A 27,548-nucleotide genomic window follows, 5' to 3' on the forward strand; every position below is an offset into this window, starting at 1 on the left:
ATCTTGTTTTCAGAAGGTGTAAGATTATTTGTCTTGTTAGTCTGAAAATTTGACTCAAATTAAGTCAAAATTTTCTGCCAATGGAGTAAGAACATTTTACTTGTTAAGATTCTTGTAATAAGAAAAAAAATGAGTCAAATAAAGTATTTCAGGAATCTTACCAAGTAAAATTTTCTTACTCCATTTGCAGAAAAGTTTGACTTTGAGTCAATTTTTCAGGCTAACAAGACAAATAATCTTACACATTCTGAAAACAAGATAATTATTCTTACACAATCAGTTTTTGTTTAGTAAATCAGTCTCAAAACAAGCTCAAAAAGACTTTTTGGCTGGAAATAAGATTTTAAAACTTGGTAAGATGGACAGTTTTTGCAGTGTTTCTACATGATGTGTTATAGTACAGGTGATACTATGTTGTGATAAAAGTATCATATGGTGCAGTGAAGATCATCTACTGGTGCTCAGTRTGTAAATAGAAAGCAAAATAAAGACCAAAAAAGTTTCACTTATGATCTCAGATAAAGTTCATGGTAAAGTCTGGTTTTGAGTGTTCTACTTTTATAAAATGTTGATTTTATTAACCCTCAAAATTTTGTAACATTTTCTGTGTAGCTTTAAACTGTTTCCAATTAATCATATTGTTAACTATTTTAATTGGACAACCTGGTTCTAAAAAATATAAAAAAGACTAAACTATTTAATTGTGTATGCGAGATTTAAATGATTTCACAAGGGGCACCACCTGAAAATGTTGCCCAGGGCACCAAATTGGCACGGGCCGGCCCTGATTGCAACCCTCTAAAATCACCACAGCATTGTGAGAATGAATTCGCCACATTACTTGTGTTTGCCGAGCATGAATGCCCTCTCAGACACGTTGGGTTAGCTCTCTTCAGAAGCGTTTAGATGAGTCACAGTATCCCTCTGGTGAATCAGTCAGTAGCTGTTGCTAGCCGACAACTCATCTAAACAAGGTTTGGCCACTGATACAATAAGGCTGACTCAGGACAGTAAGCACTGGCTTCACAACAGATGTAGGAAGAAAGCATTAAAAACTGGAAGGCAGTAAGGCAGAATTGTAATGAAAAAAATACAAATAAAAAAGGAGGAGGGAGGGGAAACGGAAAAGAACGATGGGTGCATCTCAAGGGCGTGCACAGGGAAGGAAACTCACTCCCATTGCCCAGAGGAAAGAGAACATTTCCATTCTCTGCTGTTATGTAACAATTTCGATTTGTGTCTGCATGGCTACAAAGTCACACTGGGTGGAACATTGGAAGAAGATTTATGTTTTAAAAAGAGTTATGCTTTCCTGGAAACTCAAGATGGGGTTTCAGATCAGAAATGCCAATTCCATCACCACTGCTTTGAAGACATGTTTTCCACCCTCTTAAAATCAGCGACGAGAAAACAGTGTGGCTACTATTAAAGGTTACTACATCATCATACAATAAATGACTCTGCATCTGGACCACGGCAGAAATGTCGGATTAAAACTGCCCTAAATCATGCAACAGAGAAGGAAAGACACACGTATACAGAGGAAAAGAGGGCAAAGTGCAAAGCAAACACTAATCTCATGCCTGCCAGTATAGTCAACTCCAGATGTTGGCCTAGAATACCTGATTTAATTTGGCTGATATGCAGTACATCCTCTTAAACAGCACAGTGGGATAAAAACAAAAATACTCCTCTTAAATAAACGCAACAAAAATKACAAATTCACGAGCAAACTCAAACTAAAACCGGCAGTTCTAGTTCTTCATGTCTGCGCTCTGAGTTTCGCCCTGGAAAATCTGGCTGGTTAACTCTAGTAGCAACTCTTTTTGGATCCTTGCAAATGTGTGGACAGATTGTGGCCACATGCTGATTTTTTCCACGAGACACACGTTTTATCAGCTGAAACTTGTAAATGCCAGAGTAGCTGTCCCCAAACAACCTCAAACTTGGTTTCTCCTTGTAGAAACAAAAGGTTCATTTTAGTTTATCGAGCTGCAACCAATGAGAAATGAACCCAAGCACCAGAGTTATTTAGGAAAACCCACTTTCAATTAACAAACTATGAGAGCAATTTGTCATATAATGAAAATTTAAAAAAAAAGTTCTTAGTGGCAAACAGCTCTGACAAACAAAAATAAAGCTGTCTGTATTATTTGGTGTGCTGCCAGGCTTCACACATGGCCTATATATCAACTATGCATGCAAGCCTTGAAGTGCTGGTGGAAAGAAACAGTTTAAAACAGCACCATGATCCGAAAACCAGACCCAGGACAGCAACATGGGCAAATACTGCCAGATGCAAATGCAACGTTTAACTGATGTGATGCTTTCGTGTTGAATTCTGCGGTGATTGCTTCCAGGTCTGCAGGAGGCTTTCATGTCTGTGTTTGACAAAGTGAAAGGAGGGTTCATTCTTTAGGCCTCATTCAGTTTGAGCTGTGTATTTGACAGACAARGGTCAAGTATTTACAGAGAGAAAAAAAACAAAGATGGATCCCACACATGCTCAGTCTGCAATATTCTGTTTAGTGACTTACAGACCAGGGACAACTTGTCATGACAGATTTGCTTCATTACACTTTTAATGTTCCGTACACCTGCACCTCTTGTACAGCAAAACCAGACTGCTCGTTAAAAATATGTTTCTCTAAAGACTGATATTTGGTCAAAATTTTATTGGCAGCAACCAAGAAAGCTTACATAGAAATGGGGTAAGGTGGACCCTCTCACCTTAAACAACTGGATGGACACAGTGGAAGAAATTCACCACATGGAGAGATTTACATATATTCTAAGACTAAACAATTGAAAGCTGAAGAACTGTGGAGAAAATGGATATTGTTTAAAAACTAAATTGCTCCRRGCGCCACAGTTAATGCTGGCCAACAGCTCAGGGGCCGAATATCCAGCAATTACAGTCATTATGTAATTAAATCAAGGATTACAAAAATCTGTTACCTTTGAAATAGGTTATTTTGCTGCATCYAATCATGAATATAACATACAGAACCCTATGTAATAAAAGTAGTGATAATAAAACAAAAACAACACATAATGCCTCTTATTTATCACAAATAATATTTTGACGTCTCTGACTTGCCAAATTTTTAAACCAATTTTATTTTTAATTTTCATAGTTTCATCTTCACCTGCTTGTAGTTTTAACTGTCTTGGGTGTTCATTGAAGTGGTTTTTACCAGCTTGTAGCCACAATTCTGACGTTTCTGTAGATACCAAACATGTCTATGTTGAACTAAAACAACTTAGTAATCAATGTAGAAAACTGGGGGCTTGGGCTTAAGAGATGAGTGAACCAATTGGCAGGCCAAASTTTGGTCACTCGCGGGCCAGAGTTGGCCTGCAGGCCACCAGTTGAATAGCCCTGCTTTACAGGAACTAAATAAGATGGTTATAAGATAAGTTGTCGTCACTTTCTTGTTTTTCTTTTCTTTTATCTTGTCTTTTCTTTTATTTCACGTGCTCTTTTGTTGCTCTGTATTATTTAACAAAGAAAGATAAAAATTATAAGTTTCAAAAAAATGTAAATATATATATATATATTTTTTTTTTCAGGTCAGATTATGTAGATTATCTGTGAGCAGTCAGTATCTCACCTGCAGTAAATGAAAGTGAGACTCATAACAGTTTGGAGAATGGGGAGTCTGTATTGGGAAAAATATCAAGCAGGGCCCATTCAGCAAATTTATACTATCTTAAACAACTCAATATTATATTTAAAAAAATTGCTGTAAAAGCCAGGCCTGAAAAGTCAAAAGGCTTCAAGATCAAGTTTTTCCTCTTCACTTTTATCCTAATTTGACAAAACTGTGGCCCACTTGACCCTCTCAACCATGAGGATTGTTGTGATTTGGTTAAATGCTCCCACATGATGAGCATGTCTTTGTTTTAAACCAATGGGGTAATCTCAAAACAATCAAGGATTGCTCTAAAATCTTTTCTTTTGTGCAAAAAATGAATCATGTTGTACTCGCAGACTGTTGCTGCTCACATCAGGCAGCTGAAAGGTCTCCGAGTCATTCAACTCTGATTACCAACTGAGGCAATAATTGACCAAATTGCTGCAAACAATAAAATTTTCTTCAATAGAGACAGCAAATGTCCTGCAGCTACTAAAAGTTAATGGTTTGTGCGTTTCACATCATTACAAGTACATTCTTGCAGCAAAAGTAGAGTTGGTTCTTGTGTCGGTCAGCTGGAACAACATCTGTCTTGATAACGGCGAACAATTTCCTATCATAAGTGAATTTTCTCCTTATCGCCTGAATTTAAGTTGACAGAAGAGTGACATATCCTGTAGATGATGACGTTTAGCATTCCTGAAGACTTACACGACCCAGACTGAACCACAGAGTCATCCCGCTCAACATTATGTTGAGAGAGTCTGAACAAGGCAGGAAATGTAAGGCCGAAGGGAAGCTACAAGGGGGGCTAAGACGAAGACAGACGAGACTGAAACCCACCATGAGACAGGAACAAACTCAGACAGAAAGAGCAAAATCAGGGTCAGTTTCGATGGCAGCTGAAAAGCCACTGCAGGCCTCTCTGTTAACAGCTGCGCCCTGATCCTTCTCTGCAGCGTGGACACCATGTCGGCACAGCTAGCCCCAATCTGGCACTGGTACAGAGCTAAAGCTTCTGCCAACTATGATCTGTACACGGGATGTGAACTGTGTTTCTGTGCCTTTGGAGGGGCTTGGTTAAGGGGGATGGGGCAGGTCCGCAGCCAACCATCAAGACGCCTTCYGCAACACTCAACCATTCTAATTCCTGTCTCTAATCCTATTTGTGCAAGATAATGAATAACACGCAAAGGAGGAGATCTGGGCTGTGTGGCAATTAGRAAATAACCAAAATCCAAGGATTTCTATAGTGATGTCTGATACCACTGATTTCTGTTCAGATTATGACACTGAGTAAAACTCAGGCTGGTATCGGTGATCCTGATACTTTGTGCAAATAAAAAAAATAATGTGTCTGGTAGATCTAAAAAAAGTAATGTATTAAAATCAACACTTTATAAATAATACAGAACATCAGAGTAATGCATTTACTAATTTTTTTTTTTTTTTTTGGATGCATTTACTAATTTAAATATCAGACCTATATTAATCTATTGTCCTCATTAACAATATAGCCTAGCTAATAAACAGAAAAGCCCAAGGACACAACCATATAAAATATGTGAAAATAATGTTTTAAACAATATAAAATAGAAGTAAAATAAAACCATTAAAATAAATATACCTTCATTATCAAGAACTACTGTAAAAATGAAAATGTCCGTCTTATTTTATGCTACATGAATATATTGATATGAAAATACTGAAGATGTAACATCTACAGATTGAGTGCCACTGCACTTACACATTACCCAGGTGGAAGTAAAAGTAGTTCCCACCAACCGCCTATGATTTAGGCAAGATTTCAATAGATTATTTACTTTACACTGTTTTCCTGTTAATGATATACATTACATGAAATGACTGACTTATCGAAGTATCAATATTTAGATTTTTATATTGATTCTAGAGTATAATATTCTAGTATTGATAGTATCGATATTCCATTATTGATCTGTAAATCACTAGATTTCAATTAAAAATATTGCTTTATGTTTAACTATCTTTTAGTTTCAGTTTTATTTAGAAGAAAATACTCCAGTGCAGCACCCAAAACATAAAGAAATGAGTCGTTAACCACTGAGTAAATGGCAAAAGGCAGACATTTTTTCTGTATGTTTCTCATTGCCCACTGACAAGTTGCCAAATATATATATATATATAGAAAATGAAAACACTTCAAATATGTCTAAATACCAATAAATCTTTACTCACCACCAGTTCAGAGAAACGTGCATGCAGCTCCTCTGCAGGTGGCATCGGCGAGCTGAACTCCAGCAGCTGCAGCGGCACCGTGTCTTTCAGGTTGATCTCAGGCGGCTCGCTGCTGCCGAAGCAGCACAGGAAGCCCAGGCCCTGCCGCGTCCGTTTCCTGGGTGGCATGGTGGCTGTGGCGGCAAAGCTGGCACTGGTGGCACTCGACCAGGAAGGCAGAGGACAGGGGCCCCGCAGGGACAAGGGAAGGGGAGTGGAGAGGAGGACAAGGCTGCTATCTAGGGGGCATGATCTAAAAAAGAAAGAAAAAAACAAGGGAGAGGATTAGAAATGCAGACCATCCCAGATGTCCCGTGTTGTGTTACATGCATTTAGAAGAGGATGTTGCATTGAATAAAACATCCTAGTACAAATCAAATGCAGCTTCAAACAGTTTATGAAGATTCATGCTGGTCTGTGTCTGGACATCATGTCCTTGGAAAAGCTTTTTTCTATTTGCGGAGAAGCAATTTATATTTTCGACAGTGAAGCAAATACATCAGCGACAGACACCACAGGCTAACAAAGATGTAAAGACACCTGCAGAAATTGTATCARAAAGAAATATAAGAGCAAGAAATAGAAATATAATGAAACTGTCCTCAAGGCTATCATGTTGCATTTTTCATACAGGTTGTTTAATGGCTTTTGTGTTTTCAGCTGATAGTTTTGCTTTGTGTCAGGAAAACACTTTAGTGGCAAGAGTCAATAAGATCCTCTTTTTGACAKTAGCTGCCATTGGGTCACCAAAAAAAAGAGCACATTGTCTGTGAGGTACTGATTGATGAGAAGTGTTAAGGGAAAGTGAGACACTAAAACCACAGCAGAWAAGTGTCTCAGAGAATTTCATCAAYGCTTCACAAAGGCAAAGAGRTCCATCTCTGCACTATATTCTGTCTGGTGAGAAGGAAACTGTGTGTGTAGACACAACAGCTCTTACAGTTGCCTCAGATTTCTTTGCTTCACTTTTCCACATTTGTGAATGAATGGACCTCACACATGCTATGCAAATACCCTGCAAAAAGCAAACCCAGCAGAATTACTTGACCATTAAATCAATTTGAAGCAGTTTTTTTTTAAAAAAAATACCCAGCGCAATTTCAAAACACAAAACAACCAGATTTTTTTTAAAAGTTGTTAGCTTATAATCATCCATTTTATGAAGGAGAGAAACTCTAGTTTTCGTAAGAAGCCACAGCACGACTCTCCACCATCCCTCACTCAGACACTGGTTTCACGTAGGAGTTTGCACTGTGCCATCTAAAATTAGCAGCATGGTAAATTCTTTATGAACGCACTGGGCCCGCAACAGAAGCATGAAGAGGGGGAAAAAAAGAAAACATCACATTTCCATTTTGCCCTTGTGCTTCTTCTGACTCCTTGAATCAGCCACCGCTCTCAAGGTACAAAAAGCAGAGCTATAATAAAACCGTTTAACATTTAATCACAAGATTATTTCCTTGATTAAAAATATTCTCAACATTCACTTTTCTATGTGGGGATTATTTAATAAATATTACAATGTTTCTCCTGTGTCATTTTATCTGAGCTGATGCTAGCAAAGAATAAATACCCACCTTGATTCTGGCACTTTCCTWCACCTAAATCTAAAAGAAACATCCATTAGCTTTACACGCTAATTCCTGTCTGGATTGTGGTGGTCACTGGTGCCCATGTCCAGCAAMCACTGTGATAGGAGGGGTCCACCCTGAACAAGTTGCGAGTCTATCCACTTAGAAACAATGATCGAGACAAACAACCATTCACACTCGCAGCTAGGAACAATTCAGAGTTACCATTTAACATGTTTGTAGTCTGTGGGTGGAAAATACCTGCATAAAACCAATGACAGCTCTACCAACTGCACCACAGTGTCACCTATATCCAACTTAAACATTGTGCTACTAATTCAAAAGACGATCCGTGTGCATGTAGTACAGAGGGAAAGCTACAAACACCACATTAACTTCAAGCAGAAATAGCTAAGCAGTGCACGACTAAAATTAGCTGGTGTATGACACACACAGAGATCAATTTTAACTAGAAGCCAAAACAAAAACTACACTTCAGSAAGACGGTYATGGAGATTCTGGACTGTTAACACYGACTTAACTGCGAGCCAAATCTTTATAGTAGTGTGGACAGCTGGTCCAGCCTAACGGAAAAGAGGCCACTCTGCAGGGGTTTGAAAGCCTGTCAGCGTAACGCACAATCTAAACCTCCCTATCCGTGGTCTCCATTTCCAGCTTCAGTCTCACACCGAGGTCCACGTGCAGGCAGTCCTCACTCAACACATCGCCTGCTGGCCTCCTTCCAGCCTTTGCTCAGGGAAAATAGGCCAGTGAATCCAACGCATACATCACATACACAGTAATACAGTTTTGCTTATATATAGTCRGAAATTTAAGACCAGTTTATTTGTGTAACCTTTATCTGTACAGAACATCAATCCTGACTGAACATCATTGGRCTTTTCATTTCCGCACTCTCACCCTACCTCTCTGTCATCTTCCATTATTCTTTTCTCTCAGGGTAAGTCAAAGTGACATTTCTCAGCAACACACCCCCTTTCCCTACCCCCTCCCCCTTTTGACAGTAACATCTGTCATATTTCCTTGCCACTGCTTACAATCTAAATCCATCTTTAATCCCACTTCCATTCCCGGCTGAATTCTCCTCTCAGGGTTGTTTTACTTCATTCTGGAAGTGGTTTAACATAAATGCATGTTTTTGTTATTCGGGGTGGAAAGATTTAAAGCCGGAGTATGAAAAAAAAATGGTTTGTTTACTTTAACAGCCTGTTCAAGACGTTTGGAATAAAAATCAAATTGTCCCATCAAATTATTTTTTTTATGCAGGCAGAAAAAGTGCACTGTAGTCTTGTCAYAAAGGAGGGTAATAATGTCCAAATAGACAGCATAAAACCCTCTTTAAAGCATTGCTTCCATTTTGAATAGTAACCTAAAGGAGTCTGACAAACTGTTGAAGTATAATCTTTTGCAAGAATTTTTTTTATTTAATAAAGAATAGTTAAATGTTAAATGCTCAACACATACATCTGGGTTAAATACATATAAATGCACACATTGAATGCATACTGAACTAGAAGGAGGTGTAAAGACTATACAGTATAAAGTGTGAATACTGACAACTTCTGCCTATGCTTTTGGCAATAAAAAGACAAACTCAACTAAAAATGCTACCGAGTTGTGCAAGCTCTGCACATGTGTGTTCAAATGCAGACACACCCACTTGAAAACTCCAGTGTAAGCGCATACACACGCAGTGTTCAAAAACAAAACACGCCAAAAGCCCTGAAGCAAAAAGAGAAGACTGCCACTGCTCTGTGGGTCTGAGGAGCAGCCAAGTATGAAGACAGTGAGACGAGGAAGACGCGGATAAAAAGGGAGAAGCTGCTGCCACTTTTTATTCAGAACACTACCTCATTTTCTCATTCCCAGTGTTGGGAAGTAGGTCAGTGGAGAAGGAGGAAGAGGAGGAGGGTGTGGTGCTGAGGAGAGAGTAGACTGTTGCTGCTGCTGGTGTGTGAAAGTGTGAGTGTGAGAACAAGGGGCAGACTAAAAGGTGAATATCCGTCAAACATCTGTGCTGGCATGACTTTAATTCTCAACATCTGCTGCGCAGAGAATCAGAAATAAATAAATAAACCAGGGAGAAAGTTTATGTGTACAAAAGATGGTTCAAGCAGTGTTATAAAAAGTAGTTTATAGGAAAAAAACAAAGAAAGAAATAACTGCTTTCCTCACTCAAAATATGCAGAGGGCTAAAAACGCACAAACGTACGATAAAATTGTAAAGCAGCATGAGTTTACTTGAACTGAATAATAAAAGCTTCACAATCCTCTCCCCAATTTACTTGTTAAACAACAGATGCTGTGGTATGCATATTTTTTCCCAATCCAACCCTTTTTATCCATCAGATGTTGAGTTGTTATAAAAAGATAAACAACTGGAGGAAAAATAAGTGGCAACAATAAAACTGGCAACAAGCAGAATGGGCAAACACACAAAAAAGACTCATTTTTCAAGTGGCACTGAATATAAGATTCAGAGTTGAGCTCGTGGCTCACACTTTTGTGTGCCCACATTGTTTCTGAGTTCCACACRTGAGGACCATTCTTGCTGGGTGTTGGGCCATGGAGACGGAAGAGGAGGAGGAGGAACAGGCAGTCTTATGTAAGCATCCAATACAAGAGTTGAGGAAGTGGTGCCACGCTGGCACAAACATGAAGAAAATATAAAGATCTAAAGCAGATTAAGGAATTAGCTTTGTTGTATAGGGCAAGAGCAGAGTTTTGGGGCAGATGTTTAGAATTTGATCTTTAATAATGTGGTGTGTTTAGCATTTTAAGTTTATAGATATTTAGGTGGCACTAAAGATGACGTCACAACTAACTGGGAGGTAGAAAACATGCTTGGAAAAAACTGTTTTTTAAAATTAAATTAAGAAGGAACTTAGCTGGATCCAGATGAGAAAATCCAGTCTATGACAGTAGGAAGTCTGCTGCATAAACCATGACAGTACATCCAGTGGGTGCCTGTTCAAACCCCCTCACATCAAATAAATTAATGAGAACCCTTTTTTTAAATGTATTTTCCTTGATAGGGCCAATCTGACAGGCTTGGGCCAAATACAATATTATTATACTTGAAATGCAAATACTTTTTAAGTAAAGTCCTTTTATTTTTTATGATTAATTAATTGCCGTTGTTTGTTTTTAAGCCCGTACATTTAGAGAAAGCTTGGCATAGGCTCAGACAGCAATGGCCCATGGGACATTTCATAAATTGATAAAATATGAGTATTTGTGTACTTATAAAGTGTGCAAATCTACATGTCCTTAAATCTAATCTAATTGACTCTTGTAGTTACTTGTATTTCATGTTTTATCTTAACATAATACAAAGATAAGTAAGCCCCTTCAGTGAAGACTATCTGCACTACAGACCCTTATATAGTCATTGGAACAAAACAAAAACAACTGTAAGTGGAAATACAGTGCTTCTTCCTGGGATGATAGGGGATTACAAATTAGGCAACTGCTACCAGGCCAAATCAAACGGCTTGGCTGGCCAATTATGGCCCTCAGTCTTCACTTTGGCAACTTATTTGGACTAAATAAAAAAGAAAAAAAATTGTATAGGTCTTCTGGATGGGTTCTTCTCTAATGAAACGTTTCGTCTCTCCAAGAGACTTCTTCAGTCTGAGAGTTTCAGGTAAAATTCAGGTGTTTAAGCACTGCTTCCATGTGACTGATACTCACATCACATGGCTATCGTTGACACCTAATTAACACCTATTGTTAACAGGAGGTGGAGTGATACTGGCAATAGCYGCACTGCAGGAGGGGGACAACTGAAAACGGAGGCCTMCACCTCTGTTTACTGATGGACGGTCTTTCTTCACAAAAATGGCTTCTTTTACTCCTCTCTCAAACCAACGAAAAAGCGAGAACACTTATTCCCATTGTGGTCACGAGACAACGCATTCTCATGCCCCCCACGTCAACATATTGACGCTTGGTCAGGTAGCCGTCTCCGTCAACTTTCGGACGCGCCAGGTATCCCCCGCATGTCCGTTCTTTACGAGATGAGGCGGAGGAGGACAAGTGTGTTGTCATATTTTTTACAAGAGTAGGAAATGCGCAAAACTAACCATCCCAGACCGTAAATTTAACATCTATTAGCCTTATATAGCCTATCCCTTACCACAGACCCTAAAATTAACCATTAACCCTGATTCCTCATATTAACCATTTTTTAAATGTAGAGAATTCGTGAGAACAAACTGTCAAAGAGCCTAAATTTAACCTATATTAGCTATATACAGCCTATCCCTGACCCCAGTATCTCAAATTAACCATTAATCCTGACCCCTCGCGTTAACCTCAGACCCCCGACCCAAAGACCCCWAAGTAACGCAACCCGGAAAAGCCACGGGCGGCAAGGATTGACTCGCGGGGGGTWCCCGACGCATCAAAACTGGACGCAGACGGTCCCTGCCCAAGCGTCAATATGTTGACGAGGCCGACATGACAATGTGTTGAGAGGTTCTGTGATTTCTTTAAATAAGTCAATAGGACCCATTGGAAACAAAMTGCTTTTTGTCCTCACGGTTCAGCAGAAGGTATCATGACATAAATAACTATAAATTGATCAAAGTTTTCTGAAGACAACAAAAAGACCCATATTTGTTTTGTCCTTGCTCAAACCCCATTTCTGAAAACTGCTTTGAACTGAAAGTGAACTACCCACTCATTAATTCRACATGAAGTAGCTATTCACTCGCGCCACTGAACACGTTGGAGTCATGCCACTTTTTGGCTGTTGCTGCCCTAGACGTACCCTCCCTACATGCCCTTCTCTTGTCCTCCCAACTGCCTGCCTGTTGGTTCAATGACTGATGGTCTCACTATTCAATTTTCTCTCTACTCCAAAACAACTTGCTGCAAGCCAAATCAGCTGGGACACTGCAAACTCATTCTCTCATGGATCCCATCAGATCTATGGCCCACCCACACCAGGGCCATGTACACATAATTCATCTCACCCTGTTAGAGCCAGGGGCCACACTGTGCAGCTAATCAGTTACGTTTGAGCAACATGTGTATAAGCCCCCCCTCAATCTACCACAACACAGATCCACATATGCAAACATACAAAACACTGTCTGTTCTTTCTCACAACAAAGATTAAAKTCATCTTGTTCATGCATAGCTTCCCCAATTATCAGGGCTTAAGTAGCATGGGTGGTCAGCTTTGTGTAAAGAAACAACAACGTGATTGATCCAAAACAGCTGGCATTAATAAGGACAAGACACCCCCATGGTTTAWTTGATGTAAACACGTGTGAGAAAAACACAGCTCGAAATCCTCAACCCAAATTATGACATGCATTCCTAAGGAATATCACCCATCTTTCTTAGTGAACATCTCAGAGGTTTAAAGTGAGCTACTGACAGGAGACCACAGCTGACAGTGGAAGAAGTGCCATTATTTCATGGTGCATTTGCAAGCATTGCATTCCTGCGCTCACTTCGAAAGCACATTCTTCCAGGGATTTCATGTGCCAAGCCAGTGCTTTCATGAGTTCATACGTTGCATTCTCATGTGTACCCAGACAATAGGCCAGATGATTTGTTTTGGACAATCCTACTGGGGCCCAACAAGGTCGTTGACTTTTACTGTACTTCATGGAGGAATGGTTCCTACTTTGTGTTGAGGGTAAGGCCTTGACATTTTTTGTTCGGCAAATTAACAACCTTTTCTTTGAATCGTATCAGACAGCATTACAGTCTAAGCTAACAGCTTACTTGTATGAAATATCAACCAACCGTGGCCCATACACGTGCTCTCCAAGGGTTTGGACTAGAGTTGGGAAAAATTGTATGGTGTACAGTCAGAAAAACTGTCAACAATTAATATTTTTCACCTCGTAGTTACTGAAACTACTGCCATGTGATAACAGATTTAACACACCATCATTGTTAAGCATGCAATTGAGTCCAATGGCGGAAGGCATGGCAGAGCAACTATTGTCATCCCTAACCCTACAAGCTTGTTTAATCAGCCGAAGCACCGATATAAACTGGAGTACAAAGAAAGTCAGAAAATACTGACCTAGGTCACACGCAAGTGCAGTTGTCATCYATTGTCATATTACTCTTTATTGTCTAAATGCCTAAWCRTAAYAAAAAAACAATRTCGCCCAACCCTAGTTTGAAGGTAATGATGACTTTTTGCTTTTATATGTTACATGCATCTTACAGTAAAGTGTCCAGAATYAGAAGATCAAAAAGTCACCGCTTTTTTCACACCCTACTGTTTGCCRTGATTCCTCAAAGACCTGCTAATTCTATTGCTTACATTCATCCTCAGCCACTTCCTCTCCACTCTAGTATCAAGTCAGAGGAAGGCTGAGACAGCTGAGAATGTAGACAACATCTGAACTGGGAGTGGTGTCTGCAAACGGTGTCACCGGAACAGTCAGGGGAAAGACCGTCTGGATCTGTGACAAAAACACGCARCAGGAAATATTYCTAATGGAACGATACTTCTAAAACAACATGACCTTGAAGCAGCTCTCCTCTTCAGATGACCCATGTAACAATACCCACCGTCACCGAGAGAACAATGTGATGGGGGTTAAAAGTTGAGTCAGCGCTATAAGGCTTGAGTGCTCAGCTAGCACCATTTGTAAAGGACAAAAAGCCAAAGTACCACCACTTAAATTACTAACAACCACAATTATTATTAATTACTTTAATAGCTTTTGGGTATTAGTGTTGCTTAAATATTTCCAGACAGGCTCCAAGGCAAATGTAATCACATTTAAACCAAGAGGAATTTATGTATTTGTTTACAAACATTTATAAAGATCTCCAATAAATGCATCCATTTATGTACTTCCACATGTTTGCACAATATTAAAAAAGGTATGAAACAAATGGATAAAGTCATCTAGATAAAGAAATACATGGCAATTATTTGTGTAACATGACAATGCACCATTTTTTGCCAAGTCAATACCACTTTTGCTAAGTTTACACTACATGGCTRGATATTGCTGTTCTATAAAACCAATCTGTACAGTTTATTTAAAATTGAGATGCTGAATCTTTCAGAGTATACACTTTACTGTAGTAAGCAAGGTGCTACTCTGTCATTTAGGATTAGCTGCCATATTACCAGTTCATTAAATTACACTACCAAGATCAATGCTTACCATCCCAATGTGAAAGAGCTTCGATACATAATGAACTCTCAGTTGATGGTCATGAAAGAGTCCAGAGTCTGAGAAATCTCGAGGGTCTTATTGGCTATAACATCACTGAAAACAAATACATATGCACTGTATAAGCTCCGTTGCTTTTAACAAGGCCTTGAGGCACAGTAACCCACCTCAGCCATTAAACAGAAATACCTTAGCTAAAACCACTGGAAAAAGAGGAGGGGAAGAGTTTTCCAATCCTCCAGGGATGCCATTAAAAGCCATTCCATTTAGTTTGATTCATTTAAAAAAAAGTCATTTCCTGATGTGAGGAACATTCATTATTGTGGAGACCACATAAAGTAGTGGGATGCTGTTGAGTTAGATGCTTTAACCAAACCAAATGTCGGACTCACCCTGCCATGAACAGTTGCTCTTTGAGGGAAATTATAATAAAGCCACTATAGGAGCCACAAACCTCACGAGACCCAAGAAGTTCAGAAAAAGTTGAATCTTTCCAGATCCAGATAACTTGGGCGAAGTTAATAAGTGAGCAGTGCAACTTTACAGACAAATTATTGACAAGATGACTTTCTCCTACCATTTTATACATTTTAGGTTGAGAAAAATAGTGTATTACAACATYGAACAAAGAAAATGCCTTCATGCTTCATGGTATTTTTGTGTTAGAGGTATTATTCTTGGGTTGCCAAGCACTATTCTCTGGGTTGAATCMGGTGGCAAAAATAACATAAGTCCAAACTCATTAGTGACCCAGTTTTGAACTGGGCACTGGGTGCATCTTTGCTAAAGAAATAGACTAGATCAGCTACTATTAATACTGGGAAATAGAAGAAAGTCAGCCATGCCACATTCCAATAGCCTCGACATTCCCATGTATTAACAGGCCCTGAAGTGAATTGTATCCCTCCAATCCCAATGCACTGTCCTGCCGTGTCAAATCACTTTCTTATTTCATCTGCGAGGAACCTGCCAGACTCATGAGATCTCACTGACTAAAGATGTGTTAGAAAAGTTGGCACAAATTCAGCTCCAGAGCTGACATGACTCTCGGGAGTTAAAGGATGCTGAACTTTCCAGAGGCTCCATGTTTTTCGAACACCCCAGGGTTCTGTCTTTTTGAAGGATTACAGTGACCTCATCTGAATTACAGAGATGGGTGATTCWTTTTAGAGGACTTGATTTTGAACAAAGAAATTCAAACATGACTATTCACATCTATAAAAGTTTTTTTTTTCTGCACAACTTTACGTTAAAGCCGATTAAGCCAGCAGTTCTCAGCAGATTTGTCACCTTGCCTTTGTTTGACTTCTCATTCTTTGGATCACAGTCCAAATAGTAACCAATCTTTCCCTGGTGAGAAGTCAACAGCTGCAGCATGGAGGACAGAAGGATTGTGAGTAATGCTGGGAATGCCCCTCTGGGACAGTTATAGCGAGGCATATAGCAACAGAGCACTGAAGTGACTAGTTTTTTTTTTGAATAGCCTTYAGGAATGCTCCTTTGAATTGAGGCACTGTAATGAAGGGATATGCTTACACATCATAAGCTGCAGAAAGTGTGTCACTGGAGCACATACAATGGGGCCATTTGACACACAATCAGTGTGGGGACTTTCAGAAAGAAAGAAGAGTAAGTAGCATTTCTTGTGAAGTCACAAGTAGCTTTGTTTCCCAGACACTGAAACCAGTCTACTGAAAACACAACATAAAGATGATGCCAAAAGATCAGATTAAAGCAGCTTTGCAGACTTCGTCCTGTCCATCCAAATGAAAATCATCGAGTTGGTGGCCAGACTAAAAGGGATGAAATGTTGGCTGCAGTTTACTATCCATCCCTCACAGTCCCTCTAATCCTGACAGATCAGCCTGTCTAACCGTAATGGTTGATAAAATATGAAAAGCCCTGCCAGTTTCTGACAGCAGCAGAGGCTGTTCATACAATGCATTAAAGCCCTCCGTGTTCATTGATGCCTTTGTTACATAATGAATCTTCTGGAGGCATCACACTGCCTTGCCCCTTGGTGCACGTGAATGCGGGGAAGTTTCCAACAGCCTGAAGCAGAAGCCTTTAATGTGGTGAAAATGGATAAGATTTTGTTCACTCGCTGATGGCCCATTGAGTGCTTGAAAGAGTTTATCAACAACCTTCAGGCCACTCGTCAGGTCACATGTCGAATGAGTAGCACTTGTTTCAAGGTTTTAATAGTTGTTGCCATCTCACACACTAGCACATCTAAAAGCACAACTTTTGAAAAATTATAAAAAAAATACAGATTTTTTTTTATTTTATGTGTTTTTTATCAACTAGTGGTTCCCAAAGTGGGAACTGAACCAGTGAAAAATGGTGTAAGTATTTTCAAATGTTTATTTTTGAACCCAAAACTGAACATTTAGGAACTAATATCTAATCTCTACTTAAGCATTTATGACTGATGGGACATGTGGTGATTTTAAAGTGCCTGTGACTGTAATAAATATGAATACATTTTTGGAAATACACCATTGATAACTTATTGCAATAAGAATTGCATGCCACCGAGGTGAACAATTATTGAGATATTAGCATGTGCTGTGAGAGGGAGTGATGACAAAGGGGAATGCCTGAATTTGAACAGAGTATTRCTACAATAACGACACAAAGAAGTTGCAGTTTCTTTACATTATTTTGAGTCGCTATCAGAGAGGGATGAAGAAGAGTCAGAGTTCAAATAATATTCTTTCAATAAACAAAGACCAGAGAGTTTTGTTTCTTGAAGAGTTCCCCTTTGATGTCAGGTCCTGTTTCACTTTGGCTGAGCCAAGTTCAAAAGAAAATATGCCAGTTATGTGACCAAATAGATAAAATCATGTGTATTATGTCAAGTTTCAGAAAGATAAATTAACTTTTTGTATTTGAAGGATTTGCATTCTGCAAGCACTTYATGCATGACTTTTATGTTTATGTTTTTTTAAATAAGGTGCTTCATATTTGCTTAATTAATCTTATTTTGTGTTTCAAGGGGCCTATARCTGGAAGGATAGTTCAGAACATCATGTCAACATATTCAGTTCTTAGAAAAGCTAWGGAATGTGTGGCTGTCAGGATGGTACTCGCACTTAAGGCTTTGACCATGTGATTGATGTGCAGCGAGCTGCGGTCGTGGACCTGAAATAGATCTGCACCCACAACGTGACATGTGCCATCCACTTTCATGTTGTCAAACATCAAACACTTCCCAGAGCTTTTCATCAGGTCCATGTCATCCCATCACACCTCATTTGATTTAAACTGAAACTTGACATCCAGCGTCTTGGACCACAAGAACATCGAACCCAGAAATAATTGATGAAAAACGAGCAAGCTTTTCCAAAGCAAATTACAATCCTCAGATCCAAAACTCTGGGAACTCTAGCTAAAAATAAATCCAAGCATATCGCTAATGCACACAATCTCTGTTTATAGACTGCACCAGCAGACTGGAGGGTGAAGAAGTGCTGTCAGCACTGCTGAATAAAGAACCCAAACATGAAAACCACATAAATTTCACATCCCTGCTTTTCCTGCTGTTTATGACCTATAAAGCCACTGCCCTGTACCAAGAAAGCAGTGTAAAGAGCTAAGACGTCCTAAAATTGCAACATAAATGAGATTTCTTTTTACACAAGGAAACATAATTCTTTGTTGCCCTGCAGCTGTGTGTCTGCTATAATTTTTCMATCGAGTGTTCTGACTTGCTGTTTATTATGTTGTCAGYAGTAGTTTGTTGTGCAGGACAGAGAAGGATGCAGTGCGCCGGACAAACTGGACTCATTATCTGTAGACCCATGTGTGTGGTCTCCTACTGTGTGAACAGCAGGTCAGTGGAATACTCGTAACCTCCCCGATCACAGAGTGTAAGTATCAAGATCAAATATCTTGTACTTACCCACGCTGGAGACTCTGCACTAAGAGATAAACTGTCCTTGAGTCCCGTTACTAACAAAGAAGGACAGAGTCACTCCACAAAGCAAGCTCACAAGAGAAATTTAAAGCATTCCTGCATCCTCTTGTTTTAGAAAACTCTTTGCCCTCTTCAAAATGTGAGCTTCAGATTCCATGTTTTCGCAGAGTTTCGGTGAAGTTGAGCGTTTCTCTCTGAGCTTCTGAGTCTGGCTCCGGATTTCAGCTGACTGAGCTGGGAGCTGAGCTGTTGACGTTGTCCCCACTAACTCTCCCCCACCCTCTCTGTCTTTTGATCACTCATCTCCCCTCCCTCTCCCTCTCCGGAGTCCAGCCCAGTGTGTGACAGCATCCATGTGAAGTTCAGCCACAAGGTGAAAGTTTTTTATTATTATTTCTTATTTTTTGAAACGTGTGTACTGTGTTTGTATACTAAGTGAGGCCAAGAGAAAGGGTAAGTTGAGAGGAAGTGCCCCTTGGCTGCCGGTGTTTCCCACCCGGCCTGCATTGTTAACTCCACTCAGTGAAGTTCTTTTCCAAATGAGGGTAAGAAAAATGTATATAAAAATAAGAAATAATCACAAAAAAATGCTCAAATCTTGTTGGATTGTCTTTTCATCAACACACACAAATGCAAAAACGTCYCCAAAAGGACATTACGCATTAATAATCGCCTCCGTGACTCAGACAGGAAAAGGATTTCCCTGTGATCCAATCAGTGTGAGAAGGTGGGATGSCAGGTTTGATTATACAAAGTTCTGTTGGCTTTGTCAAGTTCACAGCATTAGCTCAGACTAATGTTATGCATGGAATTTAAGGGGGGTGAGTTGGATGGCCACTCTGTAGACAAGTCTGTGAAGTTGAGATCAAGTTGTGATAAAATAATCAACATCAGGAACTCAAACACGCCCATGACTCCCACTTCAGGACAATTAAACTACGCCTGAACATCCCCATCRGTTTGGTAACATGAACCCACAACTAAAGGAACAAGTCACTATGAATCACTCACTTTAAACTCAAACAATAGTAACTGTTTTGATGTCCAACACTTATCCCTATGAAGCCCTCACATTTGGAAAAACATGGACTGACTTGCTGAGTTTTAAAGCCAGCATTGTGACATCACTTATTAGCTGAACCTGATTTATGATACAGACCCCCAGTTCATCGTATTAAATGTGTAGGCAAAAAAAAAAACAACGTCATTAAAGACCTTTACACATTATTGATTACGCCTTAACCAGAAGAATAATCAGTGATGAAACACAATCATTTATTTTACTCTATTTTAAAAATAAAATAATGTTTCTTTCTCCACACTGTTGGATACACATTTTGGGTAAAGTGTTTATATTATTAACTTAAAACTAATATATTTCTAAAGTTAATCAAAAACCTTCATTATGTTTCTTGGCCTTCTTGGTTAAAATATGACTGCATTGGAAGCATTTACCGGGGGTGAACAGATTCAGTCAGAATGTGATACATGTATTTTTACATAAATAAACCACACACTTTAATTGCAATATTTGTATGCTAAAAGATTAAAAAAGGAATTATAGCACCATTTGTCATATTTCCCTGGGGGCAGGGGACAGATGACACCAAGCTGGCATTGATGCCTGTGTGCATGCCTGATAGACCCTGGGGACGAGTCCATTAACCCAGCTGAGAGACAAAACCATCTTATCTCCAAGAAGTCCACTTCCGCTCCTGGCTCCCCCCTTCTCCCTCCCTGCTGTATCACTTCATTTTCTCTCCTGGGTGACCTCTCTRCCTCCCAAAACACAGGAGGAAACCCCAGTGAAGCCCTGAGGAGGACTCAACTTCAGTGCAGCTAAGTGCACTTCARCTACTCCTGTACCATCCATCACAGCCTGGTAACTGAGGCAGATGACATTTGTTTGATATGCTTCTGATAAAGCCTTGCAAAAAAAAGTGGGTAGGGAGTTTACGATCCAAGGTTTGCCTTTTTTTTATTTTAAAGACGTGTTTGTTTCTGCTTGTCCCACACAGCACATATTTTGTTGAAAGAAAAAAAAAAGAAAGAACATAAAAAGGTTAGACAGTCATGTGCAACTTCAGATTGTCACTTTGTGAGCCAAGGAGTTGGCCACAGTTTGTGGCTTAACATTGGTGAACTTTCACAGCCTCCAMTGGTTATTCCTTCAAACACAAGCAAAGCTGGTGATTTGTTTGTTGACAGTAAATCACACTGAAAGGCAAATTTAACAGAAGTCTAGATATCCAKCTTGAGAAAAAGTAACTCTAAATTTTGTGATATGAAGGTGAAGATGGACAGRCACAATGGAAAATATTTAATTATTCTATGAAAAGAAGTAGTAGAAAATTTAAATTACTAACAAGTGGCAAAACATGAATGGAATATTTGATGAGACATATTTAAATCCTTGTTTTACACAAATCATTCAATTGGGATATATAAAGCAGAACTGCAATACTTTGGTCGTAATTCCTCCTTATTGTAACTCCACAAGCTCCTCTTTCACCCCTTTTTTGTGCCTCAGATGAACTTGTTTTGAGGCTGTCTCTTTCAATCCAAAAGAGATGCTTTAYACCCCGCTCCCCTCCAGCTTCCAGAGYRGTCCATTGTTACTTGATAGACGAGAGATTATCTCGTGGCACAGAACCTTTTTAATTACAAATTAATWAAAAGATGTCAACAACGSAAGACTAGTCTATCCAGTCTTACATGTTGGAGCCAGAGTCTGACCCAGAGCCAGAGGAGAATGAAAACCACCAAATTGTTAYTTGGTAAGTCCAGACCATATTTGGAAGTTCCATCGCRAATTATATGACGTAATAGTTAAAMGGAATGAAGAATAGAGAAAACTGAAAAATATGACACAAAACATATATAAAGATATGTTTGAAGCAATGGGRGAGATTAAATTCAAATTTCCTGCRCTCTTRGAGACTCCACAACAAAACAAATTTAACAGCTCAAAAAGTGGATATTGCACATACCCCCTTTAAGACATCCAAACCCTGTTTTCTTTTTAAGTTGGTTTTTATGCAGTAGAGTTGCAACGGCACTTATTAATAATAAGCAAAGGAACAGCTGCGAATAAGTGTAAAATTTAATTTATTGCCATTTCTTTGTCTCTRAAAAGTGGCAAGCCCTCTTCCTCCAAGCCGCTGCCAAAGCTAACTTGGCAAACAGTGGCGTTTTACACCATCTTGCTCCTTACAGTATTATTTGGGGTTTCTTTAGACCAGACAGATCTCGCTTGAATTTGTTTTGTTTAAGCCAGGAATTCCTCGCGACAGCCCTCTGCACACAACCGATCCTTTCACACCCGCCCAGAGATAAATTGCCACTAAGAAAAATATTACTGCTGTCACAAAGCCTGAACTCTTGACAGCATAAATGTGAGGGCACATTTTTACACACGAGCCAATTGTATGTTAGCAATAAATCACGATAGCGGGTAGCRCTCTACCATTCGTCTTTCAAAAGCAATCATAGCACGGCAGTAGATGATAAATCAGTGRGACATTCTTTCCTACAGCTTCTTTTTCAAATCTCACCTCTTTATTTTATGAATAAACTTCCACTACAGCTCTTTATGTTGTTTTAGGCATTTGCGACAAGCAATCCGTTTCTAACTTCAACCCTAAAATTACCCGTCTAGTGCTTTTTTCCATGTTTTGCAAAAAAGTACCAAATATCTGAATGGTCCTTTTGTCCAAAAGGCAGACTGAGCAGGGTCAAAGGTCACCCGACTGCCTGCTTCCACAGTGCCGCTTGTGTCTGTGTGGATGTGTGCCAGCTAAATGCTGTTATGTTTGGACAATGGCGCAGCTTTCCGCTGACTGACTCGTGACAGCTTCATCATGTTAACAGATGATGTAATAGCTTGATCTTCGTGCATGAAGGCCATCCTTTTTGAAACTTCGACTACTTGTGCGAGTGTAATCCAATATTGTAGTGACAATAAAAAGACCATTTTAAGCCTTCTGATTGGGCCCATTCAATGATATATTTGATTTGTAGAAGAGCAACTGAACTGTTGGGAACTCAGGATGTTCTTTTTTTAAATGTCATTTATTGAAAGAATAAACTTGGTTGATCTAGAATTTTCCAAAAACAAGTTCATTGTTCTGTTTTTTTTGTTTTGTTTTTTTTCTTTTTTTAACTGAATGATTAAACTTTAACAAATGCATTTGTTTTGTTTTTTCATTTAAAGTAAAAAAAAGAGTCAAAATGAGCTTTCTCTGCACTTTCCCCTGGAGAAAGGATGAGACGTTCATCAAAAAGAAAAAATAAGTAGGTCCTCTGGATGGGTTCTTTTGAACCTCCACGCCTTTTGCTCAGCCCTATGAGCAAAAGGTGTGAATCAGGGCCCCAATGATACCCAACACAAAGAGGGAAAGAGGGACAAAAACAAGGGGACGTTGAATCCCYGCTTGCATTCACTACTAGGGCTGCCACAAATGATTATTTTAATAATCGATTAATCACCAAATATTTATTCGATTAGTCGACTAATCGGATCATACGTTAATTGAATATAAAACATACAGCTTATCACGTCAGAATGCAGCTGCTATTGAATAACCATCATTAGATTTTAGCAATATGCTAACTAAAAATAACTGCTGTGGAAGGCAAGTTCTGCTCTGCAGATATTGCACAGTTTTCTCTTTCATTTTCTTAAAATGATCCCACACTTTAAGCTCCGTTGTCAGGTAGCCATGATACCAGAGTCTGCCTGTATAATGTCTTGTGACGTCCACGGCCTACCCCAGTTACCACTACTGTGCATGTGTGTCAARGACAGAAAGGCAGATGTGGCAGTGGAAGGTGTCAAAGCAGTTTGGAGAGAAAAACAAAGCAAAGAACAACAAAAAAAAAAGAAAACAATTAATCGATTATTAAATTAGTCATCGATTAATCGATTAATCGTGGCAGCCCTATTCACTACATACACATAACACGACACGGGTCACATGACCCTCTATGAATAATAAAACTAATCAAGCCTATTGTTAGTCGATGGCCCTCTTTTGCATGTGACTAATCTTTTTGTCCATGTGGAGGCAATGCTTATAAAGGCTGAGTTCACCTGAAACTCATCAGACTAAAGAAGTTTCTTGGTTGAGAGACGAAATGTTTCACTAAAGAAGAACCCATCCAGAGGACCTACTTACTTTTTCTTTTTGATTTTTTCTACCTGGGTTACTGAGATACATCAGGACGATGGGAATCTCAGTTATTTGGGAGTGACGAGTASAGCTGTTGCTCCTCCACATCGAGAGGAGCCAACTGAGGTGGTTCAGGCATTTGGTAACAATGTCTCCTGGACACCTTCATAGGGAGGTGCTTCAGGCATGTCTGAATGGAAAGAGCCCAGAGGGAGACCCAGGACACCATGGAGAGACCACGTTTTTTCAGCTCACCATCTTGGAATCCTCCCAGAAGAGTTGGCTGCGGAAAGAGAGGTCTGGGCCTCCCTGCTCAAGCTGCACCCCGCCGGACCCCACTCTGACCAGCATGACAAACAGGAGCTTAGACTGATTTATATCCWTCAGAAATATTTTGAATCCAAGGGTTGGGGAAAAGTCATGATCATCGAAAAAAAACATCAAGGTCTCACGTTAACGTTGCACAAATTTTCATCTTTGTTTTGGTCRGATTCTGGTTCAGCGTTTTAAAGCCAAACTCTACGAAGAACACCGACAGAGAACTGGTTTGAAAGCAGCACACCTGTGTTTTTACTGGACTCAACCGAAGTTAACGGACATTTCCCTTACAAGATCAGATTACTTTCCCCACTCCTGCCAGGGCAACTCGTGCAAATAATGTTGGCAGGGTTAGAATATAGTTGTCCTCAGAGTCAAGTTTTAGACTGATTTTTATTTATTTTTTATTTCTAATAAACATGAACTCTTAACTGATTCCTGATAAGTCTAACAGCCCCATCAAAGAGCTGCAACTATAAARAGGGATTACACGTGAAACTGCATTTGCCAGCTGAACTATTAGAGCAGGCTTAGTGTTTCATAAAGGAGCCCATAGAGACAGGAGCTTAAACTGAGTTTTTTTTGGACGGAATGCATAAAAGGTTTGCAAAAAAGCTTCCCATATAAGMAAAACGATGTGTTCTTAGCACAATTAAGTGTAACCCTTTTCTACCGGACTTTCCAAATAGCATTTTGAAGCTCTAAACAAGCACAAAATGAAACAGTTTTCTCACAGCAGCTGACACCTTTAGCAATAAAAAAATGAAATTCAAAGTTAAAAAACATATTGAATGCAAACCATATTTCTGTTAAAATGACTCATGTTTCATACCTCTCTTCAGGCCGCTAGGGGCCAGGTGTGTGAACTATAAAAATGGATTAATAGTGACTGACAGAATAGTAATGGGGGGAAAAAAGGACTGATGGTAAAATCGAAGCCTTTGCTCTTTTTCCAGATGCTTTCATTCAAATGCTAGTTTTATATTTTTCAGCTGCTATTATATTGGCAACAAAGAGTCTTCCATCTATAGGGAACCAGCTTCAGCTGCACAACTGACATTATAATTTATAACTCTTTCTTATCCTGCCATCCAAAAAAGAATAAAAAAAACTTTTAAAACCAGTATTATTGCTGTCTGAACCCAAGACTTAAGCCCACCTTGGCCATTCCAGGCGTAATCATTTCTTTGCTGTGAAATGATTCAAGGCAAACATAAATCACAACCTCCCTAGATTCCTCAAAAGCACATCAAGAGCCGGTGAATGGTGAAGTACACCGAGAAGCGTGACGCAAGAGTTTCAACTCTAAGCAGCGAACATGCCTCCGACTCAGTGTGACACCACACAGAGGGTCCTGGCTGTCACACAATCCCCATGCAAACATCTGGGAGTCATCTCTCCTGGCAACAGAGGCCCCTTGTGAACAGGTGTGTGTCTGCATCAAAGTGTTTTTTTTTTTGCCCTCCCTTTTAAATGACCTCTGAGCTCTATATCACGATGGAGTCTTTGAAACACAGAGGTAATTTCAACAACCAAATTCAACTTTCCATTGGCTTACAGCTCCAGCGATTAGGGCATAATTATTGTTCAAGCTTCAAAATTACAGCTTAGGTTTTTTTTTATTTTAAAAAGTTGGAAACATCCAACCTAATACTCTAATTATATAATTACAAGTTAAGCTCGAGGAAGGATGATGATTAGCTGGTGCCATAATGGGCACAAAACCCAAAGCAAACATCAGGAATTAAGCAGAAAAAAAAGCAACAACTGGTATACATTTAAAGCCACTATGAATAGAAAAAATATATATTTAAAGATTTAATCACAAACCAGAGGAAGTGGAGTCCCTAAAAATAGGTCAGGCTTGTTTTTAAACTTTTTGCTCTGAAGCAACTACTAAGGAGGCAAAAAAAAAAAAAAAACTCCAGCCAAATTCATGGATTACCTCTGCTGAAAATAAAAAATGAAAGATTATTATTTTTTTCTCTTTAATATCTGTCTTTTTGTGCCTCATAATGCTTGGAGTGATAGATGGGTGTTACACTTTGCTGGACTGAATCTTGTGAGCTCTCGGGGGATGTCAGAAGAAAAACAAACGCTTCCTGTTTATTTCTATGGGTGGTTAGAACGGTCTGTTCTGATCCACTCATTCCTTTCTAACATGATGGAAAGCAAATACATTTTTTAAATACTAAAACTAAAAATAAATTAAAAATTTAATTGAAAATTTATATTTGTAGCCACATCAGCTGAAATAAAATCAAGTAAGGACTTCACCTACAACTATACAGCCTGTTATAAAACCAAATATCGATTGACCTTTAACTTAAAAATATCACTCAAACACAGGCACACTGTGTTCCAACCAGCCTCACAGTGAGTCCAGCTGCCTCATATGGTGGGAAGGGTCAGACATGTTGCTACACTGATTTAGTATCCCAGTAAATGAGGCAACCCTTTCTGCTCCCCTGCTAAGAGGGGGCTCCCTTAAAGYGCATGGTCACGTGGATTAAAATGTGCTTCAGGGGAACACGCAGACACAAGGGGGTCCTCAGGATGCTTCGTTTTAGAGTAGGTCCATTGCACTTAAGCTGATTAGCAACACTCAGCACCGCTTGCAGAACACCAGACATTACACCCAAACTGAATTKATAAGTTCACGTCAGTCATTTCCTTTTGTGTCACAGAACAGAGGAACATCATGACTGGACCTCCACATCTGCAGCTGAGCTACGCCTCAACTCTATTACCTGTAAATGCACGACTAAATTCATTCAAAGAGAGAATATTTGCTCAAAGCTGTTACAGTAAGCCTAAAATTGAAACATTAAAGTTAATTAGTAATAATAAATCCAATGATCCTGCTGTGTAGATGTGTTCATGTGTCCAGGGATGACTAAATAAACAGATCTAAGTGTGGGAGCACACGTTCAGCGTGGCTCTTCTCGTTGTTGTGTGCTCAAGAGACAGTATAAATACACAGAGTGTCATCCCATGCTGTGTGTAGTGTTGTTAAAGAGCAGAGGTTGGAAGTGGGTGTCACTCAGAGGTCCATCGAGCACCGATTACCCACCAGAGGGTGAAATGATGGTGTTGATTAAAGCCAGCTGAGCCCTAAGCAGGCTCCTGTATCATAAGACCAGCGGCGCGTGCTCCTGACATCCATCTTGTTTTTTTCTGTTTTTTTTTCTTTTGAAAAACAATGACAGGCCAGAAGGTCACGTTTATTCATTTTTTGCAACAAAAAAGTGCAAAAAAATAATAATAAACCCAAACACTGAAATCAAACCCACAATTAAGACTGTCCATAATAAGAATAAGAAAGAGCTCAGTGAGGCAAAGCTGAAATCAGACCCCTGCAGAACAAACACATTCTGCTACACAAAGTGAGCTTTAACACAGATTACCTGCAGTACTATTAGTGCCATTTATCTTAAGCCTGACTGCAAACATGTAAAAATATCTAGGTCTTTCAAACAGTCATCAGTAGG

General features: G+C 39.4%; 1 protein-coding gene across 1 annotated transcript in view; it reads right to left on the reverse strand.

The window, feature by feature from the left end:
- daam2 (dishevelled associated activator of morphogenesis 2) overlaps window positions 1-27,548 on the reverse strand; it is a 94,829-nt gene that overhangs the window by 54,463 nt on the left and 12,818 nt on the right. The window contains exon 2 of the mRNA XM_014010227.1: window positions 5,856-6,147. Coding sequence (XP_013865681.1) covers window positions 5,856-6,023 — 168 coding nt within the window. The 5' untranslated portion in view covers window positions 6,024-6,147. The remainder of the gene's footprint in view (window positions 1-5,855; window positions 6,148-27,548) is intronic.

The sequence above is a fragment of the Austrofundulus limnaeus genome, unplaced genomic scaffold (assembly GCF_001266775.1).
Source record: "Austrofundulus limnaeus strain Quisiro unplaced genomic scaffold, Austrofundulus_limnaeus-1.0 Scaffold2, whole genome shotgun sequence".
NCBI classification, from domain to species: Eukaryota; Metazoa; Chordata; class Actinopteri; order Cyprinodontiformes; family Rivulidae; genus Austrofundulus; species Austrofundulus limnaeus.